The sequence below is a fragment of the Salmo salar genome, chromosome ssa05 (genome assembly GCF_905237065.1).
Source record: "Salmo salar chromosome ssa05, Ssal_v3.1, whole genome shotgun sequence".
NCBI lineage: Eukaryota > Metazoa > Chordata > Actinopteri > Salmoniformes > Salmonidae > Salmo > Salmo salar.
In genome coordinates, this window is record NC_059446.1 from 56,787,922 (window position 1) to 56,814,117 (window position 26,196).

The 26,196-nt window shown below is 42.8% G+C and overlaps 1 protein-coding gene and 1 pseudogene across 2 annotated transcripts; one reads left to right on the plus strand and one right to left on the minus strand.

Moving 5' to 3' along the window:
• Positions 1-455: 455 nt before the first annotated feature.
• LOC106605223 (lysosomal thioesterase PPT2-A-like) lies at positions 456-3,765 on the minus strand (annotated as a pseudogene).
• Positions 3,766-4,208: 443 nt separating this feature from the next.
• On the plus strand, positions 4,209-25,332 carry LOC106605222 (pre-mRNA-splicing factor ATP-dependent RNA helicase DHX16). 2 transcript variants are annotated; one of them, XR_006769911.1, is made up of 21 exons: positions 4,209-4,489; positions 5,342-5,544; positions 5,647-5,873; positions 6,197-6,380; positions 6,498-6,554; positions 6,717-6,971; positions 7,167-7,403; positions 7,691-7,882; positions 8,146-8,256; positions 8,381-8,496; positions 8,665-8,875; positions 9,267-9,365; positions 10,115-10,267; positions 13,749-13,889; positions 14,119-14,281; positions 14,515-14,633; positions 18,407-18,474; positions 18,785-18,947; positions 19,723-19,884; positions 21,020-21,189; positions 24,507-24,620. XR_006769911.1 is itself a non-coding variant. In XM_014200634.2 (21 exons), exons 2-21 carry the CDS (start codon positions 5,347-5,349, stop codon positions 24,633-24,635), a joined length of 3,159 nt encoding a protein of 1,052 aa, XP_014056109.2. In that variant the 5' UTR covers positions 4,209-4,489; positions 5,342-5,346; the 3' UTR covers positions 24,636-25,332. The 2 variants fall into 2 exon arrangements, 1 of the variants encoding a protein (XP_014056109.2); XM_014200634.2 differs by having other exon boundaries at positions 21,016-21,189; positions 24,507-25,332.
• The last annotated feature ends 864 nt before the right edge of the window (positions 25,333-26,196 follow it).

The following is a 26,196-nucleotide window of genomic DNA, read 5'->3' on the forward strand; positions in this document are numbered from 1 at the left end:
AATTCTGTTGCAAAACGTTTTGTAAACGGAACGAAACGGGGAGGGACCTACCTGAATTTGTCCAATAGAACATCTATGTTTGGACTAATGATTACACCCTTGTTTTGAGAAGTGAATGGCCGTAAATCAGCGGTCGATTGGATTATTTTCATAGGCACACTTTTCATTGGTAATGTACGGCGCCAGAGCTCATCCCTCAACTAATACCTACAATGGAATGTAATTCAAGTTTATGCAACATTATACATTACATTTGATTCTGGTGGCAATCATTCCCATTCCCCCCGGAAAAACATTTAGAATACTGTTTTTAATTTCTGCTCAGATCATTGTAATCTATGGAAATCTATGGAAGTAGGATATTTGCATGCTTGGGCGATTGTGTGCCAACATGGTAGTCCAATGTTCGGTAATTATTTTGAAGATTCAGTCAAATATAAAGATTATACACTATCATCAATCACAAAGATTTATTCAAAGAGAGAAAGAAGTCTGATTCACCAGGAGAAGAGTGAAAGCATTGTGCAAGCACACACCATGTGAAATTCAGTTAAATTCAGTGTATTTCCTATTATTGTACAAAAAAACACTTGATTTCACTGTTTCATAATCACAGACAAACAATACTGTATAAAAAAATATAAAATAGGCACTACATACAACTATGATATATCAATCAAAGACAATTTGCATAACCTTTTATGTCTGTTTCTGCAAACATTATATGCAGTGTGTATGTGTGCATGTTCATGTCAGCCACTCCTCTATGCAGCCTCTGAACACGTCTCATTAGAATGCCAATAGCTGTCCTTCACTCCTGAGAGCACATACAAAGCCAGGTCTCCACGAGCATGCAGTGTCTTCAGCCCAAACGAATCCCTAACGTACCACTATTCAAATGAGAGAGACAGAGAAGCACATAGTTACCCATCACATTATGACATGAACATTATCAATGATGCTAGATGATACCATTAAACTAACTTACTTCCTGGTTCCTCATCTCAACAATGGTTTCGTTAAAGTCATAAAATCCAAACTGACTGATTGAAGAGAACAGAAATGGTTAGTCCAATAGGTATAGAGTGTCAGTAGTGTCGAGCCCATGTCTCAGAGATGCAACCAATGTGTGTGTAGGAATGCAGGATATACAACAGGGCAGTTAATTTAGTGTAAAATAATGGTGGTGATGGTGACCATGGATACCTGGACTCCCATGGTGTAATCACGCCATCATCTGGTCCTCCAATCAACACCAGCTTGTTGATACGCAGGAAGTTCTTCCTCCACTCTGATGATTAGAGAGAGAGATACATTTATTTGTTTTGAGAGTGAGAGTGACTAGGTCTCTCCACATTTTATAGAATTTAAAACTACTTAGGCCAACAGTGTCAGTAGGGCCAGACTGAATCTGCAGTTTTATCAAATATATATATTCTGCGAAAGTAATTTAAGCCAAACTAAATTTGTTGCTACAAAATGTGTAGTTCTGTTCATTATGCAGACAAGGCAGTGTGAAAGGAGAAGTAAGGAAGTTTGCTGGAGATTTTGTCTGGCCCTTATCAGTCAATGATGACTAATCTAATCTAGGTTTTCAGTTTTGGATATTGAGATATCTGCAGTAGGAATGAATTTCAGTACCTGTCATTTCCCTGTGTGGTCGCTCTCCATTCAGCAGGGACAGATAATTGCTGCTCTTCAGGAAGCGTTCTCATTGTTGTGGGTCTGGTAGGACAAAACATTTTGGTGCAAGCACAAAGGAACAGTTGTGAGCCTCTTTACTGTACTCAGATACACATCTACAAACAAAGTTCTGGTTCTCTACTTGTTCGACACCGAAGTTCCCCTTTAACTACCCAATTCTCTCTTACCATTCCAGAAGTTGCAGATGGACCATTTCTGTCCTACTGAAGAGTAGCACACATGAAAAACACGGGCCTTTAGATAGTGAGGAAAAAACGATTTCAGAATTTCTGTGTCTGTCGGAGAAGCACAACGAAAAGGCTAGTTAAATGTGTGTGGAACATATAATGTGTTTGAAGTTTACTTTCGGCTTGCAAAGTTTCACTTTTTATTTGAAATGTGAGACATTAATAGATTTTAGTTTTACTTTGTTGTATGGCAAAAAGCAAAACTTCAATGTGTTAGAATTTGTTGGAGGAAATCATTTTTTAAAAAGACCTATACATAGGCCTTGCCTGATAGAAAATGACTTATGAGAAGAAAGTGACCATCACTGACCTCCATACTGGCCAGCCTGTGGTGATGAGAGGGAGATGAAGGACTGGACATCATGGTCAGGAAGTGTAGAAAGAAGTCCTCGACATATCAGACCACCTAGGAGAAGCAGGGGAAGACAACATTAAGCGGACAGAGCTATATCTCTATGTCTTGTTCCAAAAATGCTAAATAACTGAGATAGAGAGACCTTGTGAGAAGCGGATAAGATGAACGCCATGCTCTGCCTCCTGCATGATTGGATAGAGCGTCTTTTTGAAGCCCTGCACCTGCACCCACAGTGGCGTCAGGCTGGCCATATTATCATACAGATCTATCACTGACACATTGGTACCTGGATGGGCCTGTCAAAATAATACTTCAGCTTATATTGCAAGTTACAAGAAAAAATGATGTACTTGAAACATGGTATCCTATCATATTATAACCTACATTATAAACTGGGTGGTTCGAGCCCTGAATGCTGATTGGCTGAAAGCCGTGGTATATCAGACCATATACCACAGGTATGAATTAAAAATGTATTTTTACTGCTCTAATTACATTGGTAACCAGTTTATAATAGCAATAAGGCACCTCAGTTGTTTGTGGTATATTGCCAATATACCACGGGATTGGGCTGTATCCAGGCACTCCACATTGCGTTATTCATGAGAACAGCCCTTAGCCATGGTATATTGGCCATATTCCACACCCTCTCGGGCCTTATTCCTAAAGTATAATGATATGATGGGCCAATATTATATGATGAAAACGTTGTGTTTGCTCCTGGTATTGGGGAAATGATGGATGGATTACTTTTCTCTCTCTGGAGAATGTTTAACAGGAAAATAGCCACATGTTTTTAGAGGAATGTGTTATGTTACATTTGTATCACAGGTGCACTAAAACAGGATCTTATAAAATTCTCTCTTCATGTGAAACTGTTTCCATTAATACTTTTTTGCCTTTTTAGTGCTTTTATTTATGGAAACACGTTTTAATATTTATATTTATTATTTGAGTTTTGGTGGCCCAAAAAACCATATTTTATCACTCAGACTGTATAAAGTACCCTCACTTTCTTTTTTCCCCCACTCATCTCAATAACCTAATAAGTCTCAAATTACATAATAGTTTTATTTTCTGTTTAATAAGTATATAATTACGGTTAAATATGTGTTGTAGAGGATTGGGCTCTATGCATTGGGCTCTCTTGCCTAGATAAATAAAGGTTAAATACATTACCTCTTGTATTAAACGACTCATCATAAGGAATTGTTTAGGGCCGTCAAAGAGGCCGTGAACAATGATGACCGGTTTGTACCCAAGCGTGTCGGCCAGGTTAACTCCACATAAGAGCAGCAGAAGTCCATTGATGTCCAAAGATGCTCTCATTTTCAATTTAAACCACCGAAAAATAAAGTTTGATTCCTTCAGCGTGCAGGAGATAACAATTGGTTACATAACCCTAGAAATGTAAGTTCCAGTCTACTATGTTTACCTACTTTCATTATTACACATCTGTGCGGTGAGATTCACGGAAGAACACACCCCTTTTCCCTCTATCATCTTATTTCATTGTCAGGTGTATGCTAGCCTCACTTGGCTTTGAGTGTTTGGTGCCATCATTTTAAGTCACTGTAATTCAATGGTCACGACACGCACTTGGAAGGATGTTTACACTTTCCAGTCTGTGCCTAAATTCCACTCACAAAAGGATTAGACGGGAAATAATGTAAATGGACATAGATTAGACAGGTCTTTAACCATTGAGTGTAATGCAAAATGCCTCATCAACTAATGGTATTAACGATGCCCGATGTACATAGCGGCAAAAATATGTTTATAATGCAGGCTCTTCATTCAGATGCAGATGTGCCATCATTTGGACAAACAAATTGCGCAGTGCACACTTGTTCTGATTGGGTTGTTCTGTACACCAGCCACCAGGGGGGCAGAATGCAGAATCCGACCTGAGATTTATTGAAACTACGTAATTCCGCTTCCAGTTGTTGCACCATGGATGGAGTAATCAGCTAGCAAGAAGTTGTGCATATGTTTTGCTTAATAAGTGTCATTGTAACCAACATGATTGTTGTTAGTATTGAGAGGGTTAATTTTAACTTCACTCGTTAGTTAAACGTCCACATATTAGTCAGGCGTGAAGCAAATTAACCTAAACTGAGCAAGTTTTTGCTAAACTTGCTAGTTGCTGCGTGTCGTGCTGTTTTCATATATCAGCCCATGTTCATTGCGGTTTAAAAACAAGGTAATGTGGCTCGCTAGCTACCTACCTATCTATGTTATGAATAGTTTCCTCTTCAGATCTTCAAAGAGCAAATAAAGGAGGGAAAGAAAAACTAGAGGGCTTTCATTTCGAAAGTTCCTACTAAAGCTCATCCAGCAGATCTATTCCGTTTTTACAGTTAAGCAGTACGGCACGAGGGGGTGTGTTATTGGCCAATATTCCACCTGCAAGGGGTGTCCCCCAGCACGACGCAACGCGGAGTGCCTTTACAGCCCTTAGCCGTGGTATATTGGCCATATACCACAACCCCCCGAGGTGCCTTATTGCAATAAACTAGTTACCAACGTAATTAGAGTATTAAAAATAAATGTTTTGTCATACCTGTGGTATATGGTCTAATAAAAATATTTTTACTGCTCTAAGTACATTGGTAACCAGTTTATAATACCTTTAAGGCACCTTGGGGGTTTGTGGTATATGGCCAATATACCATGGGTAAGGGCTGTATCCAGCCACGTCGCACTGCTTCGTTCCATAAGAACAGCCCTTAGCCATGATACATTTGCCATATACCACACCCCCTCCTGCCTAATTGCTTAAATATACCCTTGTGTGAATCTTGTTGTGGCAGCCATTCCCTGCTGCATTATCACCATTGCTACAGAAGTTCCCCATTTATATGACATTTTATATACCTAGAACAGGAGGTTGGTGGGACCTTAATTGGAGAGAATGGGCTCGTGGTAATGACTGGAGTGGGATAAGCCATTATTATGAGCCATTTTCCCCTCAGCAGCCTCCAGTGATACCTAGTACTATGCAACTCTCTGTCTACATCTATACCGTAGCTAACTGATTTTGTCTCCCAATTAGTCAAAATGGCAAACCTAGAGCAATGGGTGAGCGACAGTCTGCACGACATCCTCGGCCTTAGTGACAGATATGTCGCCCAGTTCATGATCGGCTCCGCGCGTAAATCCTCGAGCGCTCAAGACTTTGTGGCCCACCTCAAGTCGACGGGCACCATCGACATTAATCAGAGAGTGATCGCCTTTGCACAGGAACTGTATGAAAAGGTAAGAGGATTTGCTTTCTTTGTATTGAACTGCATGCTTGTTTCTTATTTCGACCGTGGTTATTATGACCATCTAGTAATGACTTTCGTCTACGTGTTTCAGATTCCTCGTAAACAAGTGGTTGAAAAGCCAGCCAGAGCGATAGAGCGACGTGTCATGGAGATTGAGAAGAAGAATCGAAATTACACCCTACTGTCGGACAGCGAGAGTGACGGAGAGGCGGTGAGAGAGAGGGAGAAGAAGAAAAGTAAAGGCCGAGGCGATAAGAGGAAGCACCTCAGGAAAAGGGAGGAGAGTCAATCATCTAGTGAAGAGGAGACCCCTAAAAGGTAATCAACCTTGAAAGGGGTTTCATGTTGCTTGCTTGTGACACGTTCTACCTGCTTTCCTCTCTCTTGTTGCTTTTTAGCTTAGTGTTGACAGCTGTATTTGACATGTATGGACTTCAGGGAGACAGGATGCAGCTTCTGGAGTCTGTGGTCTCATGAACTGAATTGCAACCATAAATACATTACAACAATGAAGCCAGTTACACTAGAATATTTTGATTGTTTTCATGCTGCTACTCCTCTGTGGCTTCAATGCCTGCTTGAACAAGCCTCCACTTAGATTGTGTGGTTGGAGGTTCCAAAAGGCCCTTTCTCTTTCTCAGTATTAAGCTGGGCCATGGCGACCAGAAGTCCAGTATGAAGGATGAAGAGGAGGAGGAGGAGGAGTGGGAGAAGGAAGAGAGAGAACGCGTACTGGATCTGGAAGAGAGGGATGCCTTTGCCGAACGAATGAAACTGAAGGACAAAGACAAGACGAGGAACATCATGGAGAGAACGGACAAGAAGGTGGGATTGACTATCAATGACGGAATCCAACCCAGTCTATTTGACTTACTAGTGTACTTGTAGTCGTAGGTGTGTTTTGATTGTTGGCTAAATGTTTTTCCATGACTTTTTCACCAGGGCTACGAGGAGGCTCAGAAAAGACTAAAGATGGCAGAGGAGGATCACAAGAAAATCGTGAGCACATTATTAAAATGGCCAGTAACTATTATCATTAATCATCTAGGTATAAAAAAGGTATAAAAATACCCAGTAGAAATATAATTAATAGAACAGGGAAAGCCCCTGAGACTCATTATATGTCTATGGTCACCGCCTATCTTTTCCTCTTTTCTATAGCTTCCAGAGTTGAGAAAGGAGTCTCGCAGGAACTACCTGTCCAAGAGAGAGGCTGAGAAGCTGGAGGACCTGGAGGCGGAGATAGCCGACGAGGAGTACCTGTTCTCCACGGACGCGCTGACGGAGAGGGAGCGGAAGGAGCTGGAGTACAAGCGCAACCTCAGAGACCTGGCCAAGGACTACAAGAAAGCCGGCGCCAAGGAGAAGGAGGAGAGGAAGAACAGATACTACATGCCGGAGGAGAAGAGGAGTAAAGTAAGGAGGAGATAGTTGGCTGGTAATGGTCCTGCCATGGATAGCCAGTACTCTTGTTGAAATGGAGATATGTAAAACACTAGGATCCGGGGCTTGATTATAATATAATATATATATCTCGCTCACTCTCTATTTCCCTCTTCCTCTGTCCCTCCCTCTATCTCCGACCCTCCCTCTCTCTTCCCATCTCTCCAGGATATTCCTCAGAGGGAGATGGAGCTGGAGTTGGAGATGCCCACGGAGGGTGGAGGAGAGCAGGGTCGCTGGGAGGAGGAGAGGTTGAAGACCGCCTCGCTCAGCTTCGGGGCCAAGAAGGAGAGGGAGAAAGGGTTGAAGGCAGAAAGAGAGAAGTACCAGCTGATCCTGGAGGAGGACGAGATGATCAACTTTGTCAGCAGTGCCGTCATCATGAAGGGAACCCAGGATGAGAAGGTGGGTTGACACTAAGTTTTATCGTTACAGCGTTTATCTCCGATAGATTGCAAGGAATAGAGCTATAATTATGGATATTTTGTCTGAAGGCTAGTTGAACAAAATGTTGCAATATTTCAAGTTCAGAAAATATTTTACATTCCAAGCATAATCAGTAGCAATCAACCAATACACACCTGAGCTTCTGTAGCATTTCTAACTGTGCAAATGACACATTTCCGTGTCACAATGAACAATAAAGTACAATTGTAATCTTGTCTTCATCTCTGAATGCTGTGTGTGTACAGGAGCAGGAGCAGGCAGCCCTGTCCCAGGCGGAGGTCCAGAAGCAGTCCATCCAGGAAGTGAGACGCAGCCTGCCCGTGTTCCCCTACAGAGAGGACCTGCTCCTGGCCATCCAGCAGCACCAGATCCTGGTCATCGAGGGAGAGACGGGCTCCGGCAAGACCACCCAGATCCCACAGTTCCTCATGGAGTCGGTTGGTACACATTATTCAAGGGCCACGTCCATAAACATTATTATGGGCACATATCAAAGAGGTTAGAGAAAAGCTGAAGACACATTTTCCATTGGACATTTTGTGTACGTTTGACAAAGTCATCTGAAATCTTCAATGTTTTGTCACTCTTTTTACTTAAAAAAATAAAAAATTGTAGTCTTCCACCCTGATCCATTTGTGGCATTACGCTTTTCTGTGTATGTTAGCTTTGTTGACCTGTGGTCTGGCTTTACATCTCCTAGGGCTACAATGATGGAGGCATGAAGATTGGGTGTACCCAGCCCCGTAGAGTGGCAGCCATGTCCGTAGCAGCCAGGGTGGCACAAGAAGTGGGCGTCAAGCTGGGCAACGAGGTGAATATGGCACAACCACTCTCACGCGCTCTCTCTCACTCTGATGAAGCATACGTAATTCTTACTGTATATGGTAGAAAACATAAACTCACCTTATTTGTCCAACCACCCCTATCTTCCTCAGGTAGGCTACAGTATCCGTTTTGAGGACTGTACGTCAGAGAGGACAGTACTCAAATACATGACTGACGGAATGCTGCTGAGGGAGTTCCTCACAGAGCCTGATCTGGCCAGCTACAGGTACCACTATATGCCCTGTCTGTCCTTCTCTTTAGACATCTTTTCCATATGTAGAGGTTTATGTTTAAAAGTGGTATATTATGAAATGAAATAATCCCATGCCGTATTGTTTATAGTCAGTATGACAGGATGACAATACATGATCAATGATCCCTTCCCCTCTCTCAGTGTGGTCATCATTGATGAGGCTCACGAGCGGACGCTGCACACAGACATCCTGTTTGGCCTGATCAAGGACATCGCCCGGTTCCGTCCGGACCTGAAGGTGCTGGTGGCCAGCGCCACCCTGGACACAGAGCGTTTCTCCTGCTTCTTCGATGACGCCCCCGTCTTCAGAATCCCCGGCAGGAGGTTCCCTGTGGACATCTTTTACACTAAGGTACCGCTGCTGACAATCTGTTTAGTGGAATGGCCTCAGGACAAAAGTTTGCATCCCCATTCTCCAACCTTCTCCCAAAGTGTGCACTAGCTCACTTCCCACCGTGGATTTAACATGGAAACTCCCTCCTTTCAATGTTTAAACCGATCTAGAGCCTTTAAATCTGTGACAGGAAGTGAATAAGTGCACTCTTTGAGGCAAGGCGGAAGAAATGGAATAATGTAAATAATGTAATGTAAATCATGTAAATACCTTTAGAATGTGAATAATTTCACTCGTGAAAAGTGCTGGATGATACTAATGTACATCAAAGATGCAGGCCAAATATCTGTTCTTTTGTTGTACTCTTTGCTCTCTGGTATTGTTTGTTTACGATTTCCTTCTCTCTCAGGCTCCTGAGGCAGACTACCTGGAGGCCTGTGTTGTGTCGGTGCTACAGATCCACGTCACACAGCCCCCCGGAGACTGTCTGGTCTTCCTCACTGGACAGGTCTGACACACTCGCGCCTTGACCCCTCACTTCAACGCTGACATTCACATTACGTCAGCTACTACGTCACGTTACATCTGCTCTCACTCAACGTCAGATCCTACATCAGTCACTACACATTAGCTACTACGTCACGTTACATCTGCTCTCACTCAATGTCAGATCCTACATCAGTCACTACACATTAGCTAGGCCTACTACAAATCACACCACATCTACTAAATCACACTACATCTACTAAGTCACACTACATCTACTAAGTCACACTACATCTACTAAATCACACTACATCTACTAAGTCACACTACATCTACTAAGTCACACTACATCTACTAAATCACACTACATCTACTAAATCACACTACATCAGCAACCATCTTAAGTCTATTCATTCTGTATGTGGCTCTTTAATGTGTAGGGTGCCGTCTTTCAGATGGGACGTTAAACGGGTGTCCTGACTCTCTGTGGTCACTAAAAGATCCCCTGGCACTTATCGTAAGAGTAGGGGTGTTAACCCGGGTGTCCTGGCTAAATTCCCGATCTGGCCCTCATACCGTCATGGCCACCTAATCATCCCCAGCTTCCAATTGGCTCATTCATCTCTCCTCCCCTGTAACTATTCCCCAGGTCGTTGCTGTAAATGACAATGTGTTCTCAGTCAACTTACCTGGTAAAATAAATAAATGACACATACATTTCTGCCAAGGTGTCTGTCCTTACCGCTCTCCCGTCTATCTCTATTTCCACAGGAGGAGATTGAGACTTGCTGTGAGCTGCTGCAGGAGAGATGCAGGCGTCTGGGCTCTAAGATATCTGAGCTTTTGGTGCTTCCCATCTACGCCAACCTACCTTCCGACATGCAGGCCAAGATCTTCAGCCCAACACCACCTGGCTCACGCAAGGTGAGAGGACCTCTTCTGTCCATTTCAACTTGTGCCACTAGGGGGTGCTCAAGGATCACTTTGGAAATATGTTTTATCCTCTGTGATCAAATAATGTTAGAAAATATCTATGCATTGTTTTCCTTACCCAAATGGAAATCCAACTGAAGGAGATGGCCGCCCTTTTAACGATCTCGTAACCAATTGTGTGTGTTTTTTCGCGTTTTATTTGTAACTTGTTTTGTACATAATGTTTCTGCCACCGTGTCTTATGACCGAAAAGAGCTTCTTGATATCAGGGCAGCGATTACTCACCCCGTACTGGAGGAATTCTTCTTCTTCAACGAGTCAGACGGGAAGGATTTACTCCAGACACCCGACAAGGCCCTCGTCCCCGTCATTCGCAGGAGGAAAAGACAGAGATATCGTGGACGACGGTGCGGGTGCCTTGTAAGGATCCGTTGCCGAGAGGGTAATCTACCTTTACCATCGGTCCTATTAGCCAACGTACAATCAATCGATAATAAAATAGACGAACTACGAGCACGTATATCCTACCAACGAGACATTAAAAACTGTGATATCTTATGTTTCACCGAGTCGTGGCTGAACGACGACATGATTAACATACAGCTGGCGGGTTTTAAGCTTTTTTCAGCAGGATAGAACAGCGGCCTCTGGTAAACAACAGCTCTGTAAACAACAGCTGGTGCACGAAATCTAAGTCTCAAGGTTTTGCTCGCCTGAGGTAGAGTATCTCATGATAAGCTGTAGACCTCACTATTTACCAAGAGAGTTTACATCTATATTTTTTGTAGCTGTCTATATACCACCACAGACCGATGCTGACACTAAGACTGCACTCAATGAGCTGTATAGGGCCATAAGCAAACAGGAAAACGCACATCCAGAGGCGGCACTCCTAGTGGCCGGGGTCTTTAATGCAGGGAAACTCAAATCAGTTTTACCTAATTTCTATCAGCATGTTAAATGTGCAACCAGAGGGGAAAAAACTCTAGACCACCATTACTCCACACACAGAGATGTGTACAAAGCTCTCCCTCGTCCTCCATTTGGCAAATCTGACCATAATTCTATCCTCTTGATTCCTGCTTACAAGCAAACACTAAAGCAGGAAGCACCAGTGACTCGGTCAATAAGAAAGTGGTCAGATGAAGCAGATGCTAAGCTACTGGACTGTTTTGTTAGCACAGACTGGAATATGTTCCGGGATTCTTCCGATGGCATTGAGGAGTACACCACATCAGTCATTGGCTTCATCAATAAGTGCATCAATGATGTCATCCCCACAGTGACCGTACGCACATACCCCAACCAGAAGCCATGGATTACTGGCAACATCCGCACTGAGCTAAAGGGTAGAGCTGCCGCTTTCAAGGAGCGGGACTCTAACCCGGAAGCTTATAAGAAATCCCTCTATGTTCTCCGATGAACCATCAAACAGGCAAATCGTCAATACAGGACTAAGATTGAATCGTAATACACCGGCTCCGACACTCGTCAGATGTGGCAGGGCTTGCAAACTATTACAGACTACAAAGGGAAGCACAGCCGAGAGCTGCCCAGTGACACAAACCTACCAGACGAGCTAAATTACTTCAATGCTCGCTTCGAGGCAAGTAACACTGAAACATGCATGAGAGCACCAGCTGTTCCGGACGACTGTGTGATCACGCTCTCCGTAGCCGATGTGAGTAAAACCTTTAAACAGGTCAACATTCACAAGGCCGCAGGGCCAGATGGATTACCAGGATGTGTACTCCGAGCATGCGCTGACTAACTGAAAGTGTCTTCACTGACATTTTCAACCTCTCCCTGTCTGAATCTGTAATACCAACATGTTTCAAGCAGACCACCATAGTGCCCGTGCCCAAGAACACTGAGGTAACCTGCCTAAATGACTACCGACCTGTAGCACTCATGTCAGTAGACATGAAGTGCTTTGAAAGGCTGGTCATGGCTCACATCAACACCATTATCCCAGAAACCCTAGACCCATTCCAATTTGCATACCGCCCCAACAGATCCACAGATGATGCAATCTCTATTGCACTCAACTCTATTGCCCTTTCCCACCTGGACAAAAGGAACACCTATGTGAGAATGCTATTCATTGACTACAGCTCAGCGTTCAACACCATAGTGCCCTCAAAGCTCATCACTAAGCTAAGGACCCTGGGACTAAACACCTCCCTCTGCAACTGGATCCTGGACTTCCTGACGGGCCGACCCCAGGTGGTAAGGGTAGGGAACAACACACCCGCCACGCTGATCCTCAACAAGGGGGCCCCTCAGGAGTGCATGCTCAGTCCCCTCCTGTACTCCCTGTTCACTCATGACTGCATGGCCAGGCACGACTCCAACACCATCATCAACTTTGCCGATGACACAATAGTGGTAAGCCTAATCACCGACAACGACGAGACAGCCTATAGGGAGGAGGTCAGAGACCTGGCCGTGTGGTACCAGGACAATAACCGCTCCCTCAACGTGATAAGGAGATGAATGTGGACTAGAGGACAAGGAGGACCGAGCACACCCCCATTTTCATCAACAGGGCTGTAGTGGAGCAGGTTGAGAGCTTCAAGTTCCTTCGTGTCCACATCACTAACAAACTATCATGGTCCAAACACACTAAGACAGTCGTGAAGAGGGCACGACAAAGTTTTGGCATGGGTCCTCAGATGCTCAAAAGGTTCTACAGCTGCACCATCGAGAGCATCCTCACTGGTTGCATCACTGCCTGGTATGGCAACTGCTCGGCCTCCGACCGCAAGGCACTACAGAGGGTAGTATGTACGGCCCAGTACATCACTGGGGCCAAGCTTCCTGCCATCCAGGACCTCTATACCAGGAAGTGTCAGAGGAAGGCCCTAAAAATTGTCAAAGACTCCAGCCACCCTAGTCATAGGCTGTTCTCGGCAAGCGGTACCGGAGCGCCAAGTCGAGGTCCAAATAGCTTCTTAACAGCTTCTACCCCCAAGCCATAAGACTCCTGAACAGCTAATCCAAGGGCTACCCAGATCGCTCTTTTACGCTGCTGCTACTCTGTTTATAATCTATGCATAGTCACTTTAACTCTCCTACATGTGCATATTACCTCAATTACCTCGACTAACCGGTGCCCCCGCACATTGACTCTGTACCGGTACCCCCTGTATATAGCCTCACTTTTTATTTTACTGATGCTGTTTAATTATTTGTTAATTTTATTTTCTATTTTCAACTTATCTATTTTTTACTTTAAAAAAACGTGTTTTCTTAACTTAAAGCATTGTTGGTTAAGGGCTTGTAAGTAAGCATTTCACTGTAAGGTGTACACCTGTTGTATTCGGTGCATGTGACAAATATCATTTGATTTGATTTGATCACTTAAGACATCATTCTTCAGATTCCTGCCTCCGTGTTTCTCATTCTCTTGTGGATGTTCTGTACAAACACGTTATCTGATGTACAAAGTGTCCTCTCTCTGTTTCCTTAGGTGGTGGTGGCCACTAACATTGCAGAGACCTCTCTAACCATCGATGGGATCATATACGTCATAGATCCAGGCTTCTGCAAGCAGAAGAGCTATAACGCCCGCACTGGGATGGAGTCTCTGATTGTCACGCCTTGCTCACGGGTAACACGCTAGCTTAGGTTTTCAAACGAGCCATTTCATGGTCACTGTCGGAGAAAGTATCATTCGTGTGGCTCTTTTCGGGGTTATTGTACCGTGGTTGTGGAAGATGCCTCTTGCCAGTATTTCAAACACCTGTTTCTTTGACTGTCTTTTTGTAGAGTTTGTTTTTAGTTCTCTGGACAACATTCTGACCATTTGCTCACTCCGTCTGTGTTTTGATCCACCACAGGCCTCAGCCAATCAGCGAGCAGGTCGTGCAGGCAGAGTGGCTGCTGGGAAGTGTTTCCGTCTCTACACTGCGTGGGCATTTAAACACGAGATGGAGGAGTCCACCGTGCCCGAGATCCAGCGAACCAACCTGGGCAACGTAGTGCTACTGCTCAAGAGCTTGGGTATGGAACAAATGCTTTATGGAACAAAATCATGTTACAGTGGTAAGTCAGAAAACAACATGTTTTAAAAAGCACAGAAGTCCTCTTGAAGTAATCCTCTTAACTTAGTCAACTTAGCTGACTTATTAGTTTGAGCTCCTAGTGGAGCAAAGGGCCTGGGCCTCATTATGAGTGTCTTAAACCCACGTGTCGGTTTGTTCTACATTAGAGTGGCATATATTTTTTCCTGACAGGAATTAATGACCTTATCAACTTTGACTTCATGGACCCGCCCCCTCACGAGACCCTGGTGCTAGCTTTGGAGCAGCTATACGCCCTGGGTGCACTCAACCACCTCGGAGAGCTCACCAAGGTAACGAACGCCTGACTGTCTATCAAAACAACGACACCATTCCAACACTTTTATATCGCATTGTCACCGTTCCCTCCTCCCTTCCTTGTTGAATCAGTTGAATAAGAAAAAGGCTTCTACGGCTATCCCATCTCAATTTTATGTTGGAAATAAGACCAATAGTGATCCTGATGTTTTCTCATGTGAATCTAATAACGTTTTTTGTGAATGTGGGTTCCTCTCCGTCAATGAAAATCAAAAACATTTCAAGGAAATCCCTTGGATTACGTTAAGGAACATTTCCCTTCTCTGCTTTAGTTTGATCCACCTGATGTAATGGAGGTGATTGGTAACTTAAAGAAATCAGCAGAAAGTCATGATGAGGTGCCTTTTTGGGGAAATCAGTGTCTTCCTCCATTATTGAGCCTCTAACGTATATCTTACTTCACCAAATCAATGCGAACTGGTATTGTTCCTAAAGATTTGAAAATTGCCAAAGTTGTCCCCCTCTATAAATCTGGGATCCAAGATCTTTTACAAATTATTGCACAATATCTGTACTACCATGTTTTTCTAAAATCCTAGAGAAACTGGTGTATAAAAGAATGTTGAATGTTAAACCAACACTGTAAAAAACTACTTGATTTGGCTCTTTTATAACTTGAGGATAAAATATTTACAGCCCTGAAGAACAATGAATACGCTCTTGGCATCCTTTCTAGATTTATCGAAACCGTTTGACACAGTTGATCATGACATATTACTTGCTAAATTGTTTTCATGATTATACATGTGGCTATATAATTCTGTATTTGATAGAGAACAAGTTGTATATGCAAATGGTTGTGCATCTACCAGGGCCAAGATATCCTGTGGCATTCCACAGGGTTCGATCCTTGGACCTTTGTTATTCCTAATCTATAACAATGACCTTGATGCTGTGTCTTCTACCATACTTCCCATTCTTTTTGCTGAGGATACCAACTTGATTTTATCAGACAAGAATTTTGATTCAATAATCAAAGAAGCCATGGGCAAATTTTCTGAATTTCCAGATAAACTAATTATCTTTAAATGATGTAAAAAATTCAGCTTCATTGTATTTACTGGTAAGAATAAGACATTTTTAAACGAGCCAGAATCTCAATTGGTGGGAATCTACTAAATTCCTAGGTGTTCTAGTTGATGAAAAGTTGTCCTGGAAAAATCATATTCACTTTGTGTGCAACAAAGGGGTGAAGTCCTTTGGTGTCATCAGAAAGATAAGTGATTTGGGTTATCAGGCTTGCTTCCTAACACTATACTATAGCTTCATTTACCCGTATCTCATTTACTTCAATTATCATTTACTTCAGCATTAATATACTCAAATGATGCACCTTTGTCTACAAATATACATACCTCCCAGACAACTTACCTAAACCCTTCAATGGTTTTCACATTTTAATTTAACCGTTTATTTAACTAGGCAAGTCAGTTAAGAACAAATTCTTATTTACAATGACAGCCTACCTCGGCAAAACCCGGACGACACTGGGCCAATTGTGCACCACCGTGTTGAACTCAATCACGGCCGGATGTGATTCAGCCTGGATTCGAACCAGGGACTGTAGTGACGCCTCTTGCACTGAGTTGCAGTGCCTTAGACCGCAGCGCCACTCGGGAGCCCAAGTTAATTCAGGTTAATTCCCCAATCACTGTGATAACCTTTACCCTCCCACTGCCGCACTTCACATAGTCAATTCTCTAGTCGATACAGAGGTTTCATACTCTGGAATTCCTATCTTCACATTGCCAAAACATCATCATCCCTCAATAACTTCAAGCGTAGATTAGGGGTCAGCCCGATGAACCAAACTACCCAGTAGTCTCCTCCATGTAGCCTAACCCCCACTCTCTCTCTCTCTCACACACACACACACACACACACACACACACACACACACACACACACACACACACACACACACAATCAATCAAACATGTTTTTTTCTTGTATACTGAGTATATCATGAACAGTTATAATTAGTATGCTTTGTTTAACTGATTGAACAAACGTTTTTTGTACTTATATTTGTGTATTGATTTTTGTGATATGGTTTTTATCTGTACTGTTTTGTCTTTCCATTTATTCTTTGGTGCGAATAAATATAACCTAAAAAGTGAAAATGACCTCTGGGAATTAAGGAAGGCTATATAATAGGGCAAATATATTCCATCACCATTAGACAGGTGAATGAACATATTGGCTTCTAATACAGTGGGGGGGAAAAGTATTTGATCCCCTGCTGATTTTGTACATTTGCCCACTGACAAAGAAAGGATCAGTCTATAATTTTAATGGTAGGTTTATTTGAACAGTGAGAGACAGAATAACAACAAAAATATCCAGAAAAACGCATGTCAAAAATTGATTTGCATTTTAATGAGGGAAATAAGTATTTGACCCACTCTCAATCAGAAATATTTCTGGCTCCCAGGTGTCTTTTATACAGGTAAAGAGCTGAGATTAGGAGCACACTCTTAAAGGGAGTGCTCCTAACCGCAGCTTGTTACCTGTAAAAAAGACACCTGTCCACAGAAGCAATCAATCAATCCGATTCCAAACTCTCCACCATGGCCAAGACCAAAGAGCTCTCCAAGGATGTCAGGGACAAGATTGTAGACCTACACAAGGCTGGAATGGGCTACAAGACCATCGCCAAGCAGCTTGGTGAGAAGGTGACAACATTTGGTGCGATTATTCGCAAATGGAAGAAACACAAAAGAACTGTCAATATTCCTTGGCCTGGGGCTCCATGCAAGATCTCACCTCGTGGAGTTGCAATGATCATGAGAATCCTGCAGCGCCCGCAAGGTCCACCTGCTCAAGAATACATATACAGGACCGTCTGAAGTCTGCCAATGAACATCTGAATGACTCAGAGGACAACTGGTGAAAGTGTTGTGGTCAGATGAGACCAAAATGGTGCTCTTTGACATCAACTCAACTCGCCGTGTTTGGAGGAGGAGGAATGCTGCCTATGACCCCAAGAACACCATCTCCACCGTCAAACATGGAGGTGGAAACATTATGCTTTGGGGGTGTTTTTATACTAAGGGGACAGGACAACTTCACCGCATCAAAGGGACGATGGACGGGGCCATGTACCGTCAAATCTTGGGTGAAAACCTCCTTCCCTCAGCCAGGGCATTGAAAATGGGTCGTGGATGGGTATTCCAGCATGACAATGACCCAAAACACACGGCCAAGGCAACAAAGGAGTGGCTCAAGAAGAAGCACATTAAGGTCCTAGAGTGGCCTAGCCAGTCTCCAGACCTTAATCCCATAGAAGATCTGTGGAGGGAGTTGAAGGTTAGAGTTGCCAAACGTCAGCCTCGAAACCTTAATGACTTGGAGAAGATCTGCAAAGAGGAGTGGCACAAAATCCCTCCTGAGGTGTGTGCAAACCTGGTGGCCAACTATAAGAAACGTCTGACCTCTGTGATTGCCAACAAGGGTTTTGCCACCAAGTACTAAGTCATGTTTTGCAGAGGGGTCAAATACTTATTTCCCTCATTAAAATGCAAATCATTTCATAACATTTTTGACATGCGTTTTTCTGGATTTTTGTGTTGTTATTCTGTCTCTCACTGTTCAAATAAACCTACTATTAAAATTATAGACTGATCATTTTTTTGTAAGTGGGCAAACGTACAAAATCAGCAGGGGATCAAATACTTTTTTCCCTCACTGTACCTTAGAAAGGTGACTATTTGATGTGAAAGGTCATGTAATGAGTGTTGTGTTCCAGTTGGGCCGCAGGATGGCTGAGCTGCCGGTGGACCCTATGCTGAGCAAGATGATCCTGGCCTCAGAACAGTGAGTCTCTATGGCAATCCTGGCCTCAGAATAGTGACTCTCTATGGCAATCCTGGCCTCAGAATAGTGACTCTCTATGGCAATCCTGGCCTCAGAACAGTGAGTCTCTATGGCAATCCTGGTACTCGCCTGGAATAAATGATCATCTTGGAATTCATTATTCTTATTGTTCAGTTACCTTGCTCATCTTTCCCCTTTCTCTCCCTTTCCCCCTCTCACTCAATTATATTGAGTGCCAATTATTCAACAGGACATGAAATAACTTTTTATGTTTTTCACTGAACATTCCCATCTTCCTCTGTTTCTCTAGGTATAAGTGTTCTGAGGAGGTGTTGACCATCGCTGCTATGCTGTCTGTGAACAACTCCATCTTCTACCGGCCCAAAGACAAGGTGGTTCACGCCGACAACGCCAGGCAGAACTTTGTGGTGCCCGGAGGAGACCATATGGTGCTGCTCAATGTCTACACACAGGTCAGGAGGATTGGGTTTGATAGTTAGGATAATGATGTGATACTACCCCACTTTGTTGTTTCCACCTATTTCATATAAGGTTTCAGGGTAGCAGTTCTGGGTCATATTCATTTGGCACCAACTGTAAAAATAAATTAATATAAAAAAACGTACTGAAACATAGAGGGACTACCTGAACGTGTCCAATAAGAACTGCATTTTCGTTTTTCTGTTGCAAACCATTTTACCATGGTAATGCCCAAATGCAGGGAAAGGCATCTAGGTTCAGCAGCGGGCTAATTTTTGTCGGAGCAGCGGGTCGGGGGGCCGGAACATAATTATTTGTACACTGCAAATTGAAAACAAGTAAGCCCAAAAAGAGGTTGTTTTTGACAATAATCATTTCATACCTTGATTACATTGACGCATGATCACATGACTCCTTTTTTTTAAATTATTTGTGAGAATACTTGGAAACAGATTTTCTAAAACTAAAATCCTGGGAAAAATTACATATTTGGGGGCTGTTTTGTCCTGATTTAGAGCAAAACTCAAAGTTCTATGTCAGGGTTTCCCAAACTTGGTTTACAGGACCCCAAGGTTTTTGACCTAGCACTACACAGCTGATTCAAATAATCAACTAATCGTCAAGCTTTGATCATTTGAATCAGCTGTGTAACGTTAGGGCAAAAAAACAAAACGAGCACCCCTTGGGATCCCCAGGACAGAGTTTGGGAAACGCTGTTCTATGTTTTGTTTTCAGTCTGTGATATTGACTGCTTCATTTGTCCCTCAGTGGCTGGAGAGTGGCTACTCCACCCAGTGGTGCTACGAGAACTTCATCCAGTTCCGCTCCATGAAGCGGGCGCGGGATGTCAGGGAGCAGCTGGAGGGCCTGATGGACAGGATCGAGGTGGAGGTGTGCAGCTCAGGCGGCGACATTGTGCCCATCCGCAAGGTCGGTGTGACTTTGAACGCACCTTAACCTCATGACAATGAACACACTATAAAATCGCTTCATCTTGTAAACCATGTATTTTTTAAAAACACCATCCTAGAGTGTAGACCAGTGTTTCCCCCCCCAGTCCTCGGGTACCACCCCCCCAGTCCCATCATTGACCTAGACCACTTTGTTCCACTTCTAATTTGCTGTGTTACCTGACACCAAGCTCTTTGTTACATGTGTAGCCAATGTGTGAATGTGCTTCACGCTACATCTGTGTGCATGCCTCTTTAAACCACTGACTGCAAATTTAGAAAGCACTGCTCTAGCAGCAGTATTCAATGGAGATACAAGCCTATCACTTCACACCAGATCTGAGGGATTGAATGGACCCCTTTATAGGTGATGGGATTAGTTTTTGTCTGCTCATGAAAACAGTTCTTAAATCATGCCGGTTGTTTAAGCCGGCCACTCAGTTGGAGAGGCAGGTTGAGTTCACTTAATATGCATCTGAATGGACACTCTGCTTTCCCAATTCCCAACTTCATCATCATAGTCCATCCTCCAGTGAAACCGCTACACAAGGACTCCCCAAAAGGCAATCCGTGGGTGATTTTTATTTGGAAACCCAAGTAATTATTTAAAAAAAAATATATATATATATATTTAATAATTTTGAAAAGACTATTAAATCACCAGAAAATCAACTCAAAGTGATTTTAATTTTGGAAATCTGTTCCCAAGTATTCCCACGCATAAATAGATTGCATCAAATCAAGGTTTGAAAGGACTCTGTTTTTGTCAGATACTAAATCTGTTTGGGATTTTTGCCGTCAAATGTCAGTGTACAAATTATTTATTTAATAACAAATTATTTATTACAAATTATTTATTATTTAGAACTATGTTCCACCCCCGACCATACACTCCAAGGAAAATTGGCCCACGGCTGAATGTAATTGGGGACCCCTGTGCTAACCCCTTTCCCATCTCAGTAACAACATCATCACTCTCTCTCTCACAGCGTGCACACATACATTCACTCATACATCCTCTTTGTCTCTTTCACTGATACTTCATTTAAAGATATGTATTTTGACCTGAAATGGACAACCATGTGAAATAAATAGAATTGATCTCTCTCAGGCAGTGACGGCAGGGTATTTCTACCACACGGCACGGCTTAGCAAGGGGGGCTACAAGACGGTGAAGCACCAGCAGACAGTCTACGTCCACCCCAACAGCTCCCTGTTCGAGGAGCAGCCCCGTTGGCTCATCTACCACGAGCTGGTCTTCACTACCAAGGAGTTCATGAGACAGGTCTGACATCAGTACTAGTAGACTTGTGGTCATGTTTGTGTGTGTGTTTCTCCGTGTGAGGCAGATCTGGAGTCAGATGGGATCAATCCACCACCGTGAAGGACAAAGTAAAGCTTTAGGGGAGAGTTGTTGCTGTCTTGCCACTGTTGTTGTTGTTATTATTATTATTATATCAAGTGACTCCAGGTAGCATTGTCTTTGTATACAGTATTATATACAGTGCCTTCAAAAAGTATTCAGACCCCTTGAGTTTTTCCACATTTTGTTACGTTACAGCCTTATTCTAAAAGGGATTAAATAAATACAAATTCTCAGAAATCTACACACAATACCCCATAATGATAAAGCGAGAAGAGGTTTTTAGAAATTTTAGCACATTTAAAAAATAAACAACAGAAATACCTTATTTACATAAGTATTCAGACCCTTTGCTATGAGACCCGAAATTGAGCTTGGATGCATCCTGTTTCCATTGATCATCCTTCAGATGTTTCTACAACTTGATTGGAGTCCACCTGTGGTAAATTCAATTGATTGGACATGATTTGGAAAGGCACACACCTGTCTATATAAGGTCCCACAGTTGACAGTGCATGTCAGAGCAAAAACCAAGCCGTGAGGTCGAAGGAATTGTCCTTGGAGCTCCGAGACAGGATTGTGTCGAGGCACAGATCTGGAGAAGGGTACCAAATAAGGTCTGCAGCATTGAAGGTCCCCAAGAACACAGTGGCCTCCATCATTCTTAAATGGAAGAAGTTTGGAACCACCAAGACTCTTCCTAGAGACTTGTCGGGATCGAGGCAAAGATGAAAGGAGCAAAGTACAGAGAGATCCTTGACGAAAACCTACTCCAGAGTGCTCAGGACCTCAGACTGGGGTGAATGTTCATCTTCCAACAGGACAACGACCCTAAGCACACAGCCAAGACAACGCAGGAGTGGCTTCTGGACAAGTCTCTGAATGTCCTTGAGTGGCCCAACCAGTGCCCGGACTTGAACCTGATCGAACATCTCTGGAAAGACTTGAAAATAACTGTGCAGCAACGCTCCCCATCCAACCTGGAGGATCTGCAGAGATGAATGAAAGAAACTCCCCAAATACAGGTGTGCCAAGCTTGTAGCATCATACCCAAGAAGACTCAATGCTGTAATCACTGCCAAACGTTCGCCTCACAAGTCTTCAACTGGCAGCTTCATAAAATAGTACCCGCAAAATACCAGTCTCAACGTCAACAGTGAAGAGGAGACTCCGGGATGCTGGGCTTCAAGGCAGAGTTCCTCTGTCCAGTGTCTGTGTTCTTTAACCCATGTAATCTTTTATTTTTATTGACCAGTCTGAGATATGGCTTTTTCTTTGCAACTCTGCCTAGAAGGCCGTCATTCTGGAGTCGCCTCTTCACTGTTGAAATTGAGACTGGTGTTTTGTGGGTACTATTTAATGAAGCTACCAGTTGAGGACTTTGTATTCAGTATCAATCAAAGGGTTGGACGCCTGCTCATTCAAGGGGTTTTCTTTATTTGTACTATTTTTTACATTGTTGAATAATAATGAAGACATCAAAACTATGAAATAACACATATGGAATCATGTAGTAACCAAAAAAGTGTTGAACAAATCAAAATATATTTTAGATATTTCAAAGTTGCCACTCTTTCCATTGATGACAGTTTTGCACATTCTTGGCATTCTCTCAACCAGCTTCACCTGGAATACTTTTTGAAAAGTCTTGAAGGAGTTCCCACATATGCTCAGCACTTTTTGTCTGCTTTTCCTTCACTCTGCGGTCCAACTCAACTCAAACCTTCTCAATTGGGTTGAGGTTAGGTGATTGTGGAGGCCAGGTCATCTGATGCAGCACTCCATCACTCTCCTTCTTGGTAAAATAGCCCTTACACAGCCTAGAGATGTGTTGGGTCATTGTCTTGTTGAAAAGCAAATGATAGTCCCACTAAGCACAAACCAGATGTGATGGCGTATCGCTGCAGAATGCTATGGTAGCCATTTTGGTTAATTGTGCCTTGAATTTTAAATAAATCACCAGCAAAGCACCATCACACCACCACCTCCATGCTTCATGGTGGGAGCCACACATGCAAAGATCATCCGTTCACCTTCTTTGCATCTCACAAAGACATGGCAGTTGGAACCAAAAAGCTCAAATTTGGACTCTAAGGACCTAAGGACAGATATCCACCGGTCTAATGTCCATTGCTCGTGTTTTTTGACCCAAGCAAGTCTCTTCTTCTTATTGGTGTCCTTTACTAGTGGTTTCTTTGCAGCAATTCGACCATGAAGTCCTGATTCACGCAGTCTCCTCTGAACAGTTGATGTTGAGATGTGTCTGTTACTTGAACTCTGTGAAGAATTTACTTGGGCTGCAATTTCTGAGGCTATTAACTCTAATGAACTTATCCTCTGCAGCAGAGGTAACTCTGGGTCTTCCTTTCCTGTGGCGGTCCTCATGAGAGCCAGTTTCATCATAGCGCTTGATGGTTTTTGCAACTGCACTTGAAGAAACTTTCAAAGTTCTTGAAATTTTCCGGGTTGACTGACTGTCATGTCTTAAAGTAATGATGGACTGTCGTTTTTCTTTGCTTATTTGAGCTGTTCTTTCCATAACATGAACTTGGTCTTTTACCAAATAGGGCTATCTTCTGTATACAACCCCTACGTTGTCACAACACAACTGATTGGCTCAAACGCATTCAGAAGGAAAGAAATCCCACAAATTAAATTTTAACAAGGCACACCTGTTAATTGAAATGCATTCCAGGTGACTACCTCATGAATCTGGTTGAGAGAATGCCAAGAGTGTGCAAAGCTGTCATCAAGGCAAAGGGTGGCTACTTTGAAGAATATCAAATATCAAATATATTTTTATTCGTTTAACACTTTTTTGGTTACTACATGATTCCATATGTTATTTCATAGTTTTGATGTTTTCAATATTATTCTACAATGTAGAAAATAGTAAAAAATAAAGGAAAACACCTGGTATGAGTAGATGTGTCCAAACCTTTGACTGGTACTGTAAATTAGCAAAAAGTTCTAAACTTGGTTTTGTTTTATCATTGTGGTGTATTGTGTGTAGATTGAGGGTAAAAACAACAACATTTTAATCCATTTTAGAATAAGGCTGTAACGTAACATAATGTGGAAAAAGTCAAGGGTTCTGAATACTTCCCGAAGGCACTGGGACAGCATGGGTTGGCAGACTGAATACAATTGAAGGTGCTGTGCTGTTATTCTTACATTACTTTGAATGAATGTAAATATATTTCCCCCCTTTATTTTAACCTCTTTCTCTGGCTCTCAAGGTGATTGAGATAGACAGCAGCTGGCTGCTGGAGGTGGCTCCCCACTACTACAAGAACAAGGAGCTGGAGGACAGCAGCAGTAAGAAGATGCCTCGCAAACAGGGCAAGGCCAAGGAAGAGCTGGGCTAAGGACAGGAACTAGAAAAGACTCAGATACTTTCTCCCCTCAGAGATAGACAGCCAAGCAGGGCTGCCATAAGGAACTGAGATTTAAAAAAAACCTTGGGGGCCCTTGAGCCCCCCAAAAAAGGAACTGGATAAAAACTTGCATGGTTGTGGGCTTATTTATCATAAACCACCTATCGGAGCTAGACGAGCTTGATGATAAGGAAATGTTATGCACTTGGACGGTCAGTTTCCTGTGTCTAGTATGATGCAGGGTCCGGGGTGAAGTTTACCCAAAGTACAGATCTAGGATCAGCTTCCCCTCCCCATGTCCTAACCATTTTTGGGGGAGGGGGATGCATAACGGACCCAATATCAGCGTCTAGGGGTAACTTCACCCTACTCCATGATGCAGAATCAAGCAGCAAGACAGATGAAAACAAATGACTACTCCAAATGACAGCGCTACTGCTTTGAATGTAATAGCCTATGACTACCAGAGAGTTTGCATATTTACTTTCCCTACATAGTTAACTTTTTTTGCCCAATGTCTGGGTGTTGTTGGGCTTGTAAATGTATTTTCTTGTCCCAATTACACTAACAGACGGACAGCCAACAATGCTGTGTGTGCTTGACTCCAGTGTGGTTCCACTATCTCCTCTTTTATTTTCTATTGGAATAAACTTTTTACAGGCACTTGCTTTGTCCTGTGACTAGCTTAGGCGCTTAGTGTTTGTTTTTGTTAACATGGGAGTGTCTGACAGTTTACAAAGTTGCTAACACAAACATTTGTCAATGCCTGTCCCCATTATTCATTAACCGTATGATAGGCCATACACAGAATTAGCTACTTCTGGTCTTTGATTTCCCTATATGAGGAAGTTCAGAGTATCAGGGCTATATTTAGGTTGCTGCTTTGCCTGTTTGAATGGCACAGGATAATGTTTTTCTACCAGTATCATGTCAATCCTGGGATCAAGGTTTGTTAGTTGAAGTGTATGTTTTATGGGTTGTTAGGATTTTCTGGGATCAGTCAATGGATACAACAAATACTATTCAGTTCCAGTATGTGCATTTCAAACAACTGAAGCGTGATGGGATCTCAGGATGATGTGCACATCATTAGTTTGACTATAGTGGGCTTCAAGAATGTTTTCAACTGAGTGAAATTAGCAAGTAATTCAACACTAATAATCTGGCTGATGTTCATTGGACTTGTCATGTCATAGAAACCGCAGAAGGTTCCTCTGCTGTTAGTGGGTTGTTTGTATTTTCTGTTATTTTTGCTAAATGAAATGAGAAATCAGGATTACATGCCCTTCTATGGCTGATTTTTCAACCCTTTCAACATTAGTTTACCTAAAAGGGCTTTGTAAATGAAATTATTTGCACATTTTTAGTTCTGGGTGAGGTTCATTTGGACCTCAATGTTGTCATATGAACCGCGTAATGGTGTTGCTGAATCATTGCAGATAGCCTTGAGTGCTTTTGGGTGGATCCTGTTTATCTTGTCATTATGGTAAACCTGCACGTGAAGCTTTAGTCTGATGCCACAAAAACACTTTAGGTATGACAAGTAAGCATC

Bases quoted from the DNA above. Each gene is read 5' to 3' on its own strand.
- LOC106605222 (XM_014200634.2), top strand. From the start codon at position 5,347: ATGGCAAACCTAGAGCAATGGGTGAGCGACAGTCTGCACGACATCCTC. The intron at 14,282-14,514 runs GTATGGAACAAA...TTTTCCTGACAG, and splicing joins GCTACTGCTCAAGAGCTTGG to GAATTAATGACCTTATCAAC. The intron at 19,885-21,015 runs GTCGGTGTGACT...GATCTCTCTCAG, and splicing joins ACATTGTGCCCATCCGCAAG to GCAGTGACGGCAGGGTATTT.